The sequence below is a fragment of the Rhamphochromis sp. 'chilingali' genome (assembly GCF_963969265.1).
Source record: "Rhamphochromis sp. 'chilingali' genome assembly, chromosome: 7".
Classification (NCBI taxonomy): domain Eukaryota; kingdom Metazoa; phylum Chordata; class Actinopteri; order Cichliformes; family Cichlidae; genus Rhamphochromis; species Rhamphochromis sp. 'chilingali'.
Window position 1 is genome coordinate 22,057,410 of NC_137934.1, and position 17,202 is coordinate 22,074,611.

Below are 17,202 nucleotides of genomic sequence, written 5' to 3' on the forward strand. Positions count from 1 at the left end.
TCTGCTCTGTTGTACTATTTTTCTAAATCATAGTGTTTCTGTAATGTTTAAGTATTTTTGGCTAAATATATTCTTTCTGTTATCTTATACTATTTCTCCTAAATTCTTGTATTTTTGAGAAGTTATCATGTTTCTGGTAAGTTACAATATTTCTGCTAAATTCTGCTATGCTATTGTATTTCTGCCAAGTATTATGTTTCCTCTAAGATATTGCAGTTCTGCTAAGTTATTCCATTTTAGCAAACTTCTTTTGCTTCTGCAAAGTTTTTACAATTTCTGCAACTTTTCAGCTTTTTCAGCTACTTTTTGCATACAGCTTCAGCTTTAAGCATCCACACTGCATTTTCGCAGGAAATGCAAATTTTTCTAGTTATTATTATATTTTATTCTGTATTCCGTACGTTTTTTGTAATCCTACTCCTTCAAAACCGTTCAACTTAGAAAAACCATTCCAACACCGTTAGATTCCTATTCTTTTGGACAACACTGCTTCCATTTTTCATATTTTTAACATTTATATTTTTAATTTTATTCAACTTTATTCAACAAAAATTTATAATGTATTTCAATGGGGAGACCCTTCAAATCCTCATTCAACTTACTCATTTTTAAACTCTTACTACTTCCACATACATTGACATAGAGCCACCATTCAAACTTTAAAACGAAGACAAGACATTCAACTATTCAACTTGCATTTATCTTTTCAATATCTATTATACTTTTTCTTCAGTTCCAGTTTAAGTTTCATGATGTTTTTTCACCCGTTTCAGAGTTTATAATGGGTGTGTATGGGACGGAATGTTGGGGCTAGAGTGAGGCAGCTCAACTGCTAGAGTGAGAGGAGCAAAAAAAATAATCTTAAAATCTTTTTTAAAACTGCTGCTGTGTCCGCAGCATTTGCTCTACAGGTATGATTTTACCCTCAAAACGTAGCCATGGCTGTCCTCTTTCATCCAATGTGTTTACTATTGTACTAGGTGTTATGGTTCTTTCATAAATGTCACCAATGCACAGCCTCCTCCCTCCAACTCTTCCATAGACTCTAATGTTAAAATGGCTCAGAAGGTTCGTTTGAAAATCAGAAGAGCATGGTGTCTTTCCACTGTCACCACGTCCATATAATAAACTCCACAGACATGAAAACTGAGAATTTGGTAGACTAGACATTGCTGTCGCTCACAGTGAAAGAATTTTGTCAATACGACTTTTACTTTTCATTTGGGAACGATTTGTTTCGGCCTGACTTTTCTGTTCATTTTAAGCAGCAAAAGTGAGGTGCATCTCTGTGTCCGTGTGTATGGAGCCATTGGGTGCGGTCACTATAGCAACCAGGCTCACACCTGCCTGCTTAACGAGCTCTCTCTGCCACTCTGCCAAAATTAATCTTAAACACTTCTCTTTCAACTGCTGCTGTGTCCACAGTGTTAAAGCCATCATTTTACCCTCAAAACGTCGCCATCGTTGTTCTTTTTCCAACATCTTGTCTTTCAAAGCTCAGAGATGTAAACTTTTTAAACTGTGTGGGTCCAAGTGGAGGGATCACATTTTAGTCATTCAGTGATTCAAAGAATATGACCTTTTAATATTCTTTCAGATGTTTTCTGACTCTAAATGTTCTTTTCTCATTTCTTAGGTTTTTCTAATTTACAATTAAAACATTTTCAGCTTTTTTCCAACTTCTTCTTCTGTGTAACCTTCAGCTTTTAGCAGTTCAGCACTTTTGTTTTCAGGTTAAATTCGGGGTTTTTTTTTATCTCATTCAAAATTTTTAACTTAAATTCAGTAATTATTTCATTTCAATGCATACATTCAGATTCAAGCATTCACACTGCAGTTTCTTCAGAAAATGCACTTTCTAGTTACATGAAGGGACCTTTTAAATTAAAGCGCGCTCATGCTCACAGGTGTACACACGGGTGCTCACACACACAAACTACACCCTTTTTGGCTCCTACCTCAAAGCACACTGTGCGCTGTCGATCTTACGTGCTGCACAATAATATTCAATATTTAGTATTTACTGTTATATTCACATAGATCATCACGATGATGTTTACTATGTTGCTCTTTTGTTTTCTTCTGCTTGTTTTCTCTTTTTTCTTTCTCAACAGGTGATCAAGGTGATTGATATATGTATTTTTTGTCTGCTTATTTTGTTGGTTTTTGTTTTTTGCCCTTTATCCCCATCCCCCATCCCCGCTGTTTTTCTTTCCCTCTTTCTTTCTCCCCTTTCTTTTCCCTAGTCAAATCTGTCCCGTATTTACCAAGTGAAAATAAAATAAAATAAACAATAAAAGGTGAATCAAATAGACCATTACGACAAGGCTGGGATGGTCCATTTGGTAAAGTAAATCCATTGGGCATCTTTCTTCGCCTTTAGACAATAATTCTGATGGCAAAAGAGCCAAACAGGACAGGCAAAAAAAAAACCCAAAAAAACCACAGCTCCCAATAAGGAGCCGTCTCGCGTCGTTCACTTCAAAGAGTCGGCCATTTCGTTCGCGACCGACACATCACTACACTGCATTTTGTATTTCCCCAAGTCGTCTTTGCCTAATATTACATGTTGTTTGATCCAAAACATTTAATTATGACAAATATGCACATAAATAAGGACAGGGGCAAGTTCTGATTCCCAACACTGCCTCTGGAAGGGGAGATTGGGTAAGCAGCCTGGCTCAGGCTCTGGGTAGGTCTGATGTTCCTCCATCCTGAAAGGATGTACTGTAATCTGCCTGCATACCTAGCCTGCCTCCTATATCCTGTGTGAGGTGCTTCAGGCATGCTCAGACAGGACAGGCATTGTGATTGTGTCTCTCAGTTGTTTAGGACTGTCTCTGGATCCACTTGGAAAAGAAAGGGAAGTTTTTGCAGTTCCACTTACACAACTGCTGGACTGAGTAAGTGGGTGTTGTAGGCTAAGAAGCTATGGCTTATTTGAAATACCCTTAAGTACAAACAAGCTAGCTGGGTAATGCAGTCACTAGGATGGCTTTTCCAGTGGACTAATTTTTATGTTTACTGTCACTCATAGTTAATGAGTGAAAGCAAACAATATAATTTCTTTCTGTTACACATATGCTGTTACAGTGCTGCAAGCAAGGCCAATGTTTCAAATCAAGAGATCAGTTTAGGGTGTAAATGTGTACAGTTAGTTCCATAAATATTTGGACATAACTTTTTTCTAATTGTGGCTCTACACACTACGACAATGAATATTAAATTAAAACTAACTCAGATGCAGTTGAAATGTAGACTTACAGCTCAGTGGGCTGAACAAAAAGACTGGATAAAAGTGTAAGGAACTAAAGTGATTATTAACACAATCCCTTCATTTAATGGGCTCAAAAGTAATCAGATAAATTAAATAATTGAAACTAAAATGCTCATTACTAATACTTGCTTGAACATCCTTTGTTGACAATGACAGCATGAAGTCCTGAACTCATGGACATCACCAGATGCTGGGTTTCCTCCTTTTTAATGCTCTGCCAGGCTTTACTGCAGCAGCTTTCAGTTGCAGTTTATTTGTGGTTTATAACGGTGTGTTCACACCGAACGCGATGGACGCGAATAAAACGCCCCAAACGCCCCTAATTTGACGCGTGTACATTCGCGTCTCAACGCGTGTCCAAGAAAAATCCATCGCGCGTCAAAATATCATATTTTGACGCGCGTGAACCGGAAATGTGGGAGGAATGTGGGAGGGAGTTGTGCCAGACCGGTATCTTTGCAAGATGGCAGCTATCGAGCTAGCGCTTGAAGAGAGAGTCTCCCTTCTCTATGTACTGTGGAGAGCAGAGCAGCAGCGTAAAAGACGTCCTCGCCGTACCTGGGTCCATCAGGTCCTCCAGAGGCATGAGCAGTTTGGTGAGTTTCACCACTTGCTCCAGGAGCTGCGCCTGGATGACGGCCGATTCCAGCGCTATCACCGTCGGCCAGTTTGAGGACCTGCTTTCCCTCGTCGGTCCCAGCATTGCCCGCCTAGACACCAACTACAGACGCTCAATCCCACCTGCAGAGCGCCTGTCCGTCTGCCTGAGGTTAGTAAAACTATTTAATACGGTAGTCCTTTATTGATATCTGTGCTAATATGCTAATCCATCCAGTTATACACTGCTAACATGGATGTGCTATGCTAACAGTGAATGCTGTCGGTGTTTACTGAAAGCAAACTGTGGTACAGAGATGACTATAATATTTCTAGTGATACTCAGAAGCTCTCATCAAGCCCCGATTTAATTCGATTTATGCTGTTATCAGTGTTTGAATGATAGCATGTGTGGCGCCCTGAGTATTTTGCGCATTAAGAACAAGTCTCAGATGTGTTCCTTATGTGTTCGTGCCCACCCCCCATCATCATTTTTTGCTATTTGTTGTGACAATAGTTTGCATCATAACACAGAGCGAAAAGCTCATTTGCTCCCACCTGATGTGATGTTAGGGCGATATTTAGTTTCGCCAGTAGGTGGCAGTGGCGGCTCAGCCAAACGAGTAACTGGCAAAATAATCCTTCACAAAAGTAACGCAGGCCAGTTATTACAATGGAAGCCGCCAGTTATGGAACGCCAGGACTGCCATAATGAATTAATTAAATACACCATTAAATAATTAATTAAATGTGGCAATAATTAATTAAAATTGGAATTAATTAATTAAATAAATAGTTATGACACATGTAATTAATTAATTATTGACACATTTAATTAATTATTTATGTATTTCACATTTTAATTAATTATTGACACATTTAATTAATTAATTATTGACACATTTAATTAATTATTTATGTATTTCACATTTTAATTAATTATTGACACATTTCATTAATTATTGACACATTTAATTAATTATTTAATGATATATTTATTTATTTCATTTTGGCAGTCCTGACGCCTGGCTCTCATCATGAAATAATTTTATCTGTCAGCCTCACCCATCAAACTCAGGGGGCGGGGTTAACGCTGATCGAGTCAAAACCATTGCTTTGGCCTGGTGGCCATTGTTTCTAGCACACAACAACCGGCATGTGGAAGCTAACAGAACTGAGCTTTGAAAAACCCTGTTTGTGTGTTACCAAATACCGTTTTAATATTTTTTTAGCCGAGAATGTAGTGGTTTAATCTTCATGTGTCTGGTCGGTTTGTCAAGATACAGCCTCTTTGCAAAAGTGTTTCGATGATTTCGGAGATGTCTGCCCAGTCTCACGGCAAAGCGTGGGATAGACCCGCTCGCCTCGCAAGCAATCCCACCGACAAAGCGCAGGCCCCGGTACACAGCTGTAGTAACCCCCGCTGACTTCTTTTACTGAGGTTATATTTATCGATGTTTTATTTCCTGATGTTCTTATGTGTCCTACGTGTTTCAGTCGCCAATTCTGAATTATAACTAACATTAAAAACATGTTTAAGGAGGAGAGAGAGCAAATAAATCTGTTTAACATCTGATCTTTGGGTTTTTGTTCAGTAATCAGCGTGACCTGTGTATAAACACATAAAAGAGATAACGTTGGTGTTTCCGTCATGTAGTAACTGCTGGCTTTAACTGTACAAAGGTTGTTCGACACTATGAAACACATACAGACTTCATGATGTTCGGCTAATATTTTTATTGTGAATATTAATCATGCTGACCTCGCTCTGTACACCACGCAGCGAGGTCAGCATATCCACGATATCCTCAGCTCCATGAGTTAACACAAAGTTTCCCAGCTGACTATCTAACTTCCAACTATTCCAGAGACATGAAAATATACAGCATAAAGAAAAGTGTAAGAGACTCAGCAGCAGATTAGAATAACAGTTATACATTTAATAAATCACCAAATGAATCCAAGAAACGAGCAAACCTGTTCCGACAATTTGAATTTGTATTCCCTCAGCTGCAGACTCGCTGCTGTTTAAATGTTTGAAAAGGAAGATTAGATATAAACAAACGTCAAACATAGATTCAGTCTGCCTTCACATTTGATATGAGGCCAGCACGTATAGTGGCCTCAGCAGGCTATTACTGAAATACACGTGCTATATCATAAACTATGATATAAACAGGGAGGTCCTATTAACATGTTTAGTTTTAAAGGACACCTTCCTGCCTTTAGTCTCATTCATGAGCAGTATTAGTTTTCTTCTAACATCCAGAAGTCTGCACAATGTGTTTCATAGTTTGTAACAAGCCTTTGACAGGTAAACATAACATGACCGAAAAAGCAAAAAAAAAGCAAAAAAAAAGAGAGAGAGTGTTGACATAAGAAGAGAAAATTCTCTCAATTATGGAGACAGACAAATGGTTCATTTATGTTTGATGTGTGTTTATTCCTCCCTAAATATCGTCGGTGAAGTTCGCCATGCATGTCAGATTTTCCTGCGCATTTTTATACCTCTGCCAACAGAGAGAGAAAAAAAATCACATTCTAACAGACAGCTGGTGCTTAGAATACAGTTGAATAACTATTAAAAAACAGATGATATTTAGATGATAGTTCAGTCTAACACATGTGCCAGTGAACCATTAAACGTCTGTGAAACTATGCAGTTATGAAACGTAACTTTAACCTCAGCCAAACCGATTTGCTCAGTTGTAAATAAAACAGCGAAGTAAACGTGACCCGACAGACAGAACCTGAGTGAATGAAGTCCAGCGTTTAACCACTGAGAGCTAAAACTCAGCTGAGGTTTGAAAGCTGTGTGCCGGTGATTGGACATCAGCCGCTGATAAAGCTGTTCGCCTATAAAGTGCTCTGTAAGGAAACGAGCTCCAGCAGCTCTGCGCTCAGGGAAAACACTATATTTACTTATCTTGTGCAGAAAAATGCGCTGACATTGCGTTATATCGAGCACCGGCTGCCCAGTTAAACTGTGACTATCACCAGGTAACTAGGCGTGTTTCTTGAATTAGCAGCAGGTGTTAAACAGCTGACAGATGAGGAGGAGGATGCATGCAGGTAAACTGAGGGTCTGCTGAGCTGATCGCTGGTTTCGTGAGAAAAATGTCAGCTCGTTCTTTATGTTACAGAAGCACAGAGACACAAGACCAGGCGGAAAGAGACGATCGTTCGGTGAAAATGAGAATCTGCGAATGCAACATGTGGAACACGGAGAGTGGAATATGTAAACAAACCGGTTAACGTAACCCCCTCGGTGCACTCTGCATGCTAACTGTTAGCAGAGCTAGTGAAATCTCTGAAAACATCTGAGCACTTTTGCAAACATGTTCTATGTTGACAACCTGACCAGACATACGTCGCGACATTCGCGGCTAAAACACTGTTAAAAGTGTAGCTGGTGACAGAAAAACGGGGTATTTTAAAACTACACCACCACCATTGCTGCTTGTGATTTGATCTGCATTCTGGGATAACTGGCTGCCCCAAGTCTACACAAGCAATCGATTTTCTAGGATCGACCTGTTTTGACTTACTTTGCACGGCAACCAATCAAATGTTAGAGAAGCTGCATGGGCAGCGTTAACCCCGCCCCCTGAGTTTGATGGGTGAGGCTGACAGATAAAATTATTTCATGACGAGAGCCAGGCGTCAGGACTGCCAAAATGAAATAAATAAATATATCATTAAATAATTAATTAAATGTGTCAATAATTAATTAAATGTGTCAATAATTAATTAAAATGTGAAATACATAAATAATTAATTAAATGTGTCAATAATTAATTAATTACATGTGTCAATAATTAATTAAAATGTGAAATACATAAATAATTAATTAAATGTGTCAATAATTAATTAATTACATGTGTCATAACTATTTATTTAATTAATTAATTCCAATTTTAATTAATTATTGCCACATTTAATTAATTATTTAATGGTGTATTTAATTAATTCATTATGGCAGTCCTGGCGTTCCATACCAGTAACACTGAATTGTTTTGCTGTGTTTCAGGTGAGAGCAATATACGAGAACTACATACATTTATGTAAAGTTGATGCTTATTTAACATGTTTGGAGTGTAATTCTTGTTTATATGGTGTTTAATGTGAGTGAATAAGGGAGTTGTTTCACGTTATCTGTGGGTAAGGCTAGTAACATTTGTGCGTTAGCTAAGTCATGTTAGCCTCCTGCATTAATCTCTGTAACCGTGTTGTCCCATCAGTAAGGTGAAAGGAAACTATTAGCTGGTTTCAGTTAAAGTTATAGGAGATAGACCAGCCAGTACATGTTATGTTGTCTATTGTTACTGGTCATTTTCTCTGTGTGTTAAGGGCTGATTAATACGTGGCCATTACACGTAATGCCACAAAAGTAACGCAGGCCAGTTATTACAATGGAAGCCGCCAGTAACACTGAATTGTTTTGCTGTGTTTCAGCGCAATAAATCTTCATGTGCACCTGAATGAACCCTGTCGTCCTTCAGTGTGTAACACATGGCTGTGGTGTCACATCAATGTATGCGCTCGGTGTTTGCTGATATCAAACTGTAGCATTAGGACCACTGAGTTAACCTTGTAGTGATACTCACTCCTTTTTATTTAGACCTGGTTTAATTCTGGGATAGTTGAATATTTGTATATAATCCCTGCAGCTGTCAGACTCTATAGCATGGGTCACAGCCTTTATTAAAACAGAGTTAGATAAAACTGAACAGTTTGGTTCATCTTTAGTTACATGGTTCTATCTTGATAAGCTGTCTTATCACAGATTAATTTTTCAAAAATATTAATGATTTAAGCAAGGAAAGGGCTACATGTCAACACACAACTCTTTATTTCTATTAATGTCTTACTTCATTCCTACCTGATTGACATGTTTAGGAATTATGAGTGATTGGCTCACTGTAGTGGCAAAAGTTGCTACCAATCAAATTATGATATGTTAAAGTTAAAACAAAACACAACTGTTTTAGATATTATCTAATATACATTTTGTAATTATCCTTATAATTACAAAATGTTTTATGTAAGATTTAAGTTTTGTGATTTATATCTGACATCACAAAAGTATTTTGGAATTTGAATAATGTATTTTGTAACTGCAGTACACATAATACTAATTTTGAACAATTTTGTCCAGGTTCCTTGTCACCGGGGACTCCTTCAGGACCATCGCGTTCAGTTTCAGAGTCGGTGTGTCCACGGTGAGCCAGATCACCCCCCCAGGCAGCGACGTCCATCTGGGACTGTCTAGTGGACGACTTCATGGCTGTGCCTTCACCTGGAGACTGGCGGTCCATCACAGAGGGATTCCAGGAGCGCTGGAACTTCCCTCTGTGCTGTGCAGCTCTGGATGGGAAGCACGTCCAGACAAAGGCACCCCATATATCATATAGGAGACACACACATTGATATACACTAAATATTCATTTCATTTCTTTTTTGTGGTGCCCAAATTGATGCACCTGCTTGATTTTGTTTAAACAATTATTGCACACTTTCTGTAAATCCAGTAAACTTCTTTTCACTTCTCAAATATCACTGTGTGTGTCTCCTGTATGATATTTAACTGACATTTTTTATTGTAACAACCAACGATTTATACAGGAAAATAATGTCTATTAACAAGGTTGCCCAAACTTCTGCATCCCACTGTATCAGTATATTTTGTCATTAGTATAATATGAAATAAATTCTACATGTGTCAAGTCGTGTGCCAACATTTGCTGTGTAGTAGAACTGAGACATTAGTCATTATAAACATTTATTTGAAATAATATTAAAAGTCTCAAACAGAAAAACATTAAACATAAATATATAAAATATAAGAATTTACAGAGAGACAGGAATAAAAAGGACCAGCTGCTCTCCAGAGCAGGAACAAGGCTGAGGAGGAAATGCTCCATTGGAGACTGGTGTGGCCTCTTCAGGGACTCCAGGATGGCCAGCTCCACCGCCGATGGACCGTCCTGGGACCCGTCCCTCATCTGCCTCGGAGCCGTCCTCCTCTGTGGGCCTGTAAAACAGCACAAAACACAAAGAAATGAGAAGGCTGCTACTAGATTTTAATTTCAACATTGAAAAAAAAAAAAAACAATAACAGGATATAATCAGATTGGTTGTAGATATTTAGTAAAGGTGATCACAAGGGAATCCCACCGACTAAAAAGGTATCAGTGCTTGCTGTACATATCTGTGGGTATAGCAGCAGGAGCTCAGGGACTGGGGATGCTCTGCTGCAGAATCAGTTCGTTCTATCAATACAGTATTAAATGTTAACAGGTTGGATATAATAATCGTAGAGTAGACAGTGGTCCCTCATTTATTGCAGGGGTTCTCAGAATAACTAGCCCCTGGTCACAGTTCTCACAATTGATTCTCAAAGTGCAAACCTTTGTAGATTGCAAAACGTAAAAGTATTATTATGCCGCGGTTTGTCTTCATCTGCCCGCCACTTTCGTGCGCCTTTTCCCCTCGCGGTGCAGGTGTCTATTTCCGAATGAGGCTCATAGTTATGGGTGTTTTTGTGCTGTTTTTTCTATTGGACGCGATGGTTATCAAAACCAAACGTGATAAATTTGGCAAGCGCAGGAGATTTGTCAATCAGGCTGCAGAATGCAATGCTGTACTGTGCAATAAAAAAATCAGCGAAAAAGCAAAGCAGTGACGGATGAACAGCGGGACCACTGTGTGCTGTTTATTAATAAACAATAAAATATATTCCTAAATGACAACATGCATAAAAGCAGAACGGTATTTGTACGTCAGTGGGAAAATAGCGGTGGCTTGCTAGCTTTTGTGCGGCTTCCCCGGGTCAGTGAAAACTTTCAAAAGAGAAATGAATGAACTTACCAGGTTGCCCGATCTCTTCACATATCTCCTCCAAGCTCGGTCCTTTTTATTCCTGTCTCGGTTCAGAAAGCAGCTGGTGTTGTACAGCTCCGAGTTGTTTGCTACCGCATTGATTAGCCTTCCCCTCCATTGAAGTATGAAAGGCTTTGGCTGGATCTGCCCCTTTGACCTAGGTAACAGCCACGTCACCAGGCTCCTGATTGGTTGTCGCGGCGCGATTTGACGCTGGAGTTCAGATTTTTCCAACTCGAGCGGTAGACGCGAAACGCGCGTATGCACAAAATGCAACACAAAAACTCACGCGCGTGGTTTTATTCGCGAGTCAAACGCGCCAGACGCGCTACACTGACGCGCGTTTCACGCGTTTTGGCGTTTTCGCGACGCAAATCTGCTTCCGAATTTTCGCGGGACCCGCAATCGCGCGTCATCGCGCCTTTCCATTGACTTTACATGTAAACCTGACGCTCTATTCGCGTCCATCGCGTTCGGTGTGAACACACCGTAAGTGATGTGGTACACTTTGGATAATGAGCTATTCCCCACCTTCTCCATACTTCTTTCTTGCCATCATTCTCATAGAGGTTGATCATCATTTTGTCTTTCCAAAGAATGTTTTTCCAGAACTGTGTTGGCTCTTTTGGATGTTTTTTTTTTTTTTTTTTTTTTTTTTTTGCAAAGTCCAATCTAGCCTTTCTGTCTTTGAGGCTTATGAATGACTTGCCTCTTGCAGTGAATCCTCTGTATTTACTTTAATCCAGTCTTGTTTTTATGGTAGACTTGGATATAGATACATCTTCCACCTGGAGAGTGTTGTGAAGAGGTTTCTGTTTATCATGGAAATGATTCTGCGATTATCCAAAACTGCTGTCTGTTAGGATGCCTGGGTCGTTGACCCATGGTTTTTGAGTTTATTATATTATTTATATTTCTAGTCTTTGGTTTCTTTGAGTTCTGTCTGATGGTTTATGTCTCTGTCTTTTCTAGTTGCTCTGTCTCCCCTGTCAGCTGTATTCCTTTGTCTAGTTCGCATCTCTGTGTATCCTTAGTTGCTATATCCCCGTGTCCAGTCAGTGTCTGTGTCTGCCCTAGTCCCACGTCTCTGTTCCCTCTGTTGCAGTGCGTGCGAATCTGTGTCTTTAGTTCAGTCTGTGTCATGTTTCCTGTTTTATTTTGAAAGTCCATGTCTGATGTTAATGTATCTGGTTTCGCTTCCCCTTGTCTTGTTAGGCCTGATTTGCCCCAGCTGTGTTTCCCTCCTGTTATCCATTCCCTGATTGCTCCCTCTGTGTATTTAAGCCCTGTGTTTCTCTGTGTCTGGGTCGTGATCTACCGTTTACCTAGCTGTGTGTTCTGTCAGTCCTCCGGTTTAAGTTTATTTTGATTTTTTCCAGTTATGTTATATTTTGAGTATTACATTAAAGCTGTTTTGAGTTTACGACTGTCTCTGGAGTCTGCACCTTGGGTCCTATTCCTGTCTACACACAGCCGTCACTTAACAGAAGATCACGACCAGAACATGGACCCCGCAGACTCTTTTTCCTCGGAGTACAACACTGAGATGGAGCAGATGGTGAGCCTGCTCGACCGCATCGCCCAGTCCCCGGATTTAAGGACCATGGCAGTTGGGCTGAGTGCGGTGGAGGCCATCATTCAATATAACCCCCGGCTTAGCCAGTTTGCTAAGGACACTGAGTTGGGGAACACCATAACTGCCTGGAGAGAGCAAGTCAGGGCTGGTGAGCTTGCTCTCTCACTCACTACATCTTCCCCACCGCCGCCCCAGGACAACGCACACTCTGCCTCATCGCCACTACAGGCTTCCTCTCCTTCCTCACACCAGCCGGGACCTTGTTCGCCTGTCCATTCGCCTGCCTTTTTCCTGGTGGCTGTGTGGTCGGAGGATGAGGAGGAGGTCTCCATTTCTCCACCGGTTCCTGTTCCCTCGTCTAGAAGGAAGCGACGCCACCGTCACTCCTCTCCTCGGTCATCCGTCCAGCAACCTGCCTCCGCTGGAGGGTCCGAGGGACTGCTTCAGCCGTCTGTTCCCGCTGGAGGGTCCGAGGAACCGCTCCAGCCGTCTCCTGTCTCCGCTGGAGGGTCCGAGGGGCCCGTTCAGCCTCCCGCCCGGCAGGCCCCCTGAACTCTTTTCTGGGCTCTTGGGCCGTCAGCCTCCGGGCCGCCCCCTTGAACTGTTTTTCCTGGCCCCCTGCGCCTGTCGTGAGCCTGTGTTTTGTTATGTTGCTTTCCGGGCTCCGGTGTTTGCACTTTTTTTTGTTTCTGGCTCCTTGTTTGGTTTGTCTGGGTCGTGATCTACCGTTTACCTAGCTGTGTGTTCTGTCAGTCCTCCGGTTTAAGTTTATTTTGATTTTTTCCAGTTATGTTATATTTTGAGTATTACATTAAAGCTGTTTTGAGTTCACGACTGTCTCTGGAGTCTGCACCTTGGGTCCTATTCCTGTCTACACACAGCCGTCACTTAACACTGTCTTCCATGGATGTCCAGGTGTTTTCAGGTTGCTGAGTTCACCAGTGCTTTCTTTCTTTCTCAAGGTGTATCAAATGTAGATTTTGCTTCTCCTGATATTGTAGCAATTTCTCGGATGGGTTTTTTCTGTTTTTGCAGCGTAAGAAGAGCTGGTATCTCTTCTGAGTTCTAAATTAAGCACATACCAATAACCTTTTTGTCTTTGTTTTAATGTAAATAGGAGCAGGATTTGCAAAATGAGCATCGTGCTTTAGTCATTGCTGCTTGGGGTAAGGACAAGCTCACATATACCCTTATACATCAATATTTTCCCCTTTTGGTATACCAACATGGAAATAATAATCTGGACTAAGTGCTAAAATGCAACCGAACCTTGTTTAATAATTGGCTGGGTATGTGGTGGATGTCATGAGGCTAAAAGCCACTAAGTCCATGCCAGTGTTTCCTGAGAACATGTTATTTTTTTTAATCATATACTTGTTTTTGAAACCACGTGTTTCTGAAAGCAGAATCAGAGGTATAAGGCACATCTCTATCAGTTTTCAGACTACAAGCCAACACCTGTTTCTGTAAATGTAGCAAGTAGATGCCATGACTAAGACTTTCTGTGTACTACTCAATATTTTTGTTTGACAAAAGGTAACAAAAATCTCAGTTATTTCAGACTACATCTGTTGATATTGAGATTGGCTCTCATAACATCTGGTTTTCTGGTTTCCATATGATTTCCTTAATTATAACCACAACTGTTTTCAACTTTTACAATTTTTTTTAACCAAATCTAACAACCTTTATTGGAAGGAAAAGAATAACAAACAAACAAACAAACAAAAAGATTCATTCACTATTTTCAAACATCTGCTGAGCATAGTCAACCAAGAAATGCAATATTTCTTTCATATATTTGCAAGAAACAACACTGACCATATATTTAAGAAAACTGCTGTGTTCTTAAAAAAACTAAATTGTGCAAGCAGATTCACTTCCTCTGCAGGAACATTGCTGTGCTTATCAGTAGTGTTATATTTTGATAAAATTCCTGTTCATATCTGCCAGGGTGTCTCCAAACATCGTCATGTTAAATGATCTGGGTAGAACTTGAGTCTGCACAGACAAGTAAAATGTAATCAGGATATTCACTTTTCGCTGCAGACAGTTTTTCTATTTGCATTTTCAATTGCATTTTGATGCCAGGTCTCTCTTGGAAATGAGATTTTTAATCTCAATGAGATTTCTTTTACCTGGATAAATAAAGGATTAATAAATTGTGTGTATCCTGGTAAATTAATCTTTTAGCTATTTAACTTTTATTCAATGAGAAGTTAATTAAGTTGATTTTTTATGTCACTGTAAAAACAAAAATCACTGGCAACCTTTCGGCATGTTGTCCTTACAGGTGCACCACAAATGACAGAGGCGATGGGCTAAGCTTGGGGCTGCTGATTACAGTTTTTCTCGATTGCTAAAACACATTTCTTGAAACTACGCCTCATATCCTCACAACAGTAAACACAAATCCATAACATCTCACTCAATTTCCCAAACATCCTATTTCCAGGTCAAAATGAAGCTCTACACCCAAAACTATTCACTCCTGCTGAAAAACCAAACTTTGCCCTCAGACATCAAACACAAGCCCTCAAAAACACACACACTACAACAGAGTTTTGCACACTGGTACAATTAATTCAAAACAATAGTTCCAAAACAAATAGGTTGCTTATGGTTCTCCCCTTCAAAACCCTTGTCACATGATAAACACAAAAGACGCAACCAATGTATGTACAGTGGCACATTGTCATTCATGTACTATACAGTACAACACACACCAGAAACATTATCCCACCTCAGCATCTTGTCTTTGGTCTGGGTCAGGCCAGAGAATCTCATCCACATCACAGGCTATATTGGCCCCAGCCAGGCAGCGGGGGTAAAATCCTCTTGCATGCCTGATCCACCCCTGGCATGCATCTACTGATATGTCTAGGCAGGCCTCTTCCATGGCCTGAAGGAGGTGAACACGGACATAAGGTTCTCGGTCATACACTTTCCACCGCCATGCCGAAAATAACTCCTCTATCGGGTTTAGAAAGGGAGAGTATGCAGGCAGAAAGATATTAGAAAACCTTGGGTTATTGGTAAACCAGTCACGAACCAGAGCAGCGCGTTGGAAGCTGACGTTATCCCACACAACAACGTAGTGAGGCTGCTCTGGCTGTGCTGGTTCCCTGTAGTCCAGCTGGAACATATGTTGTCTTAAACCATCAAGAAAAGCAAGGAGAAGCATAGTGTTATAGGGTCCTAGTACGGCATGGCGGTGGAGTACCCCTCGTTGGCGCACATAGTGACATTCCCCCCACGCTGACCAGGGACATTTACAATAGCCCGATGGCCAATTATGTTCCTCCCCCTTTTCCTTCTTTTGGTCAGGTTAAAACCTGCCTCATCCACAAAGATTATTTCATGGGGAACAGGCCGTCCTTCAATCTCAAAGATTCTCTGCAGAACACATAACACAGTAGAGTCAATCGGTACCCTGAACCACAGTTCAAGAGTGCTGAAATGGCAGCATAAACTGCCATGCTGTGATGGTACACAATACTTTATACAGTATCAAAACTCATACCTGAACATATTCCACACGTTGGTTCTTCACTCTGTCAGAGTTTCGTTCGAAAGGGGCTCGGTATGCCTGTTTCATCCGGAATTGATTCTTTCGGAGGATGCGGCCAATTGTGGAGAGGCTGATGGCATTTATGCCTCGAAAAAGATGATCATCCTCAATCACTCTCCTTTGAATCTCTTGCAGGCGGATTACATTATTTGCAATTACCATGTTTACAAGTTCCCTCTCTTGCTCCTCCGACAAAAGCCTTAACCTGCCTCCACCAGGTGGTCGTCTCTGTGTCCTACAAAAATAGAAGCACTCATTACTGTAACTGTCACACATTCATTTTACAGGCAAATAATGGAAACATACTGAAACTCAAGACACATAAGTTCAGTAACTTAAACGTTACTGTACAAAGCAGTCTTACTGCAAGTACACCTACCTGTTTTCCTCTCTGAAGGTTCTGATGATGGAGGCAACAGTGAAGCGACTCAAATTTGGTTGTACTCGTTGCCCAGCCTCCCTCATAGTCATCCCATGGACAAGGACATGGTCAACTAAAGTGGCTCGAATTTCATCCGAGACTGACTGTCTTCTTGCCCTTGCTCTTCCCCTTCCTTGTCGCCGTCGTTCTCCACCTCCACCTCCTTCACCACGTCCTCCTCCTCCTCCACCTCTCCCTCCTCCTCCACCACCTTCCTGTTGTCCTAGACCACCTCCTCCTCCTCTTCCACCACGTCCTCCTCTATCACCACGTCCTCTTCCTCCACCACGTCCTCCTCCTTCACCACGTCCTCCTCCTTCACCACGTCCTCTTTCTCCACCACGTCCTCTTCCTTTGCATCTCTTTGGATCCATTGTTTCAAACCTGAATGAGCTGACTTTGGCCCTTTTATCTATCCATCGCAGGTTCTGATTGGTGTGTGCTAAATTTTGACTCCTAGTGTTTCCACCTGGTTAATTGTGTGCTAATTGAGCTCAAGCTATGCTGACTTAAGTTAACATTATTGCATGCTAGTGCTTTCTAAATGACTACATGGTGTAAGCACTGTAAAATGTAGGGATTTGTGTGTAGAGTTTTGCAGTAACAGTTCACCAAATTTGAGTCATGTGTCAAAGCAGGGAATAGTGTTTATAGTTCAGGGAAATGGGTGAGCTTTTTGAACAGTAGCGTTACGGTTTTGAAATTTTAGTTTAGAGGCCTGGTTATAGTGTTTAAGCAATCAAGAAAAACTGTAAAACCAAATAACAGAACTTTAATCTTTTGCTTTATGCTTACTGCAGTTTTATAATCAGCCTTTTTTCTGCTTTGTTTCCAGTTTTCAAGCTCCAGTTTAAAGTTGAGTTTTTTCTATTAGTGCA

General features: G+C 40.7%; 2 protein-coding genes across 2 annotated transcripts; one reads left to right on the forward strand and one right to left on the reverse strand.

The window, feature by feature from the left end:
* Nucleotides 1-3,540: 3,540 nt before the first annotated feature.
* On the forward strand, nt 3,541-10,080 carry LOC308400322 (uncharacterized protein). The gene is made up of 2 exons (XM_080887962.1): nt 3,541-4,046; nt 9,033-10,080. The coding sequence occupies exons 1-2, from the start codon at nt 3,787-3,789 to the stop codon at nt 9,286-9,288; spliced, it is 516 nt and encodes a 171-aa protein (XP_080744088.1). The 5' UTR covers nt 3,541-3,786; the 3' UTR covers nt 9,289-10,080.
* A 4,222-nt stretch (nt 10,081-14,302) lies between these two features.
* Nucleotides 14,303-17,041, reverse strand: LOC308399860 (uncharacterized protein; the record flags this gene model as incomplete). The annotated part of the gene is made up of 4 exons (XM_080887271.1): nt 16,283-17,041; nt 15,856-16,138; nt 15,538-15,728; nt 14,303-14,333 (listed from the first exon to the last, which is right to left on the reverse strand). Exons 1-4 carry the CDS (start codon nt 16,696-16,698, stop codon nt 14,303-14,305), a joined length of 921 nt encoding a protein of 306 aa, XP_080743397.1. The 5' UTR covers nt 16,699-17,041.
* Nucleotides 17,042-17,202: the final 161 nt, after the last annotated feature.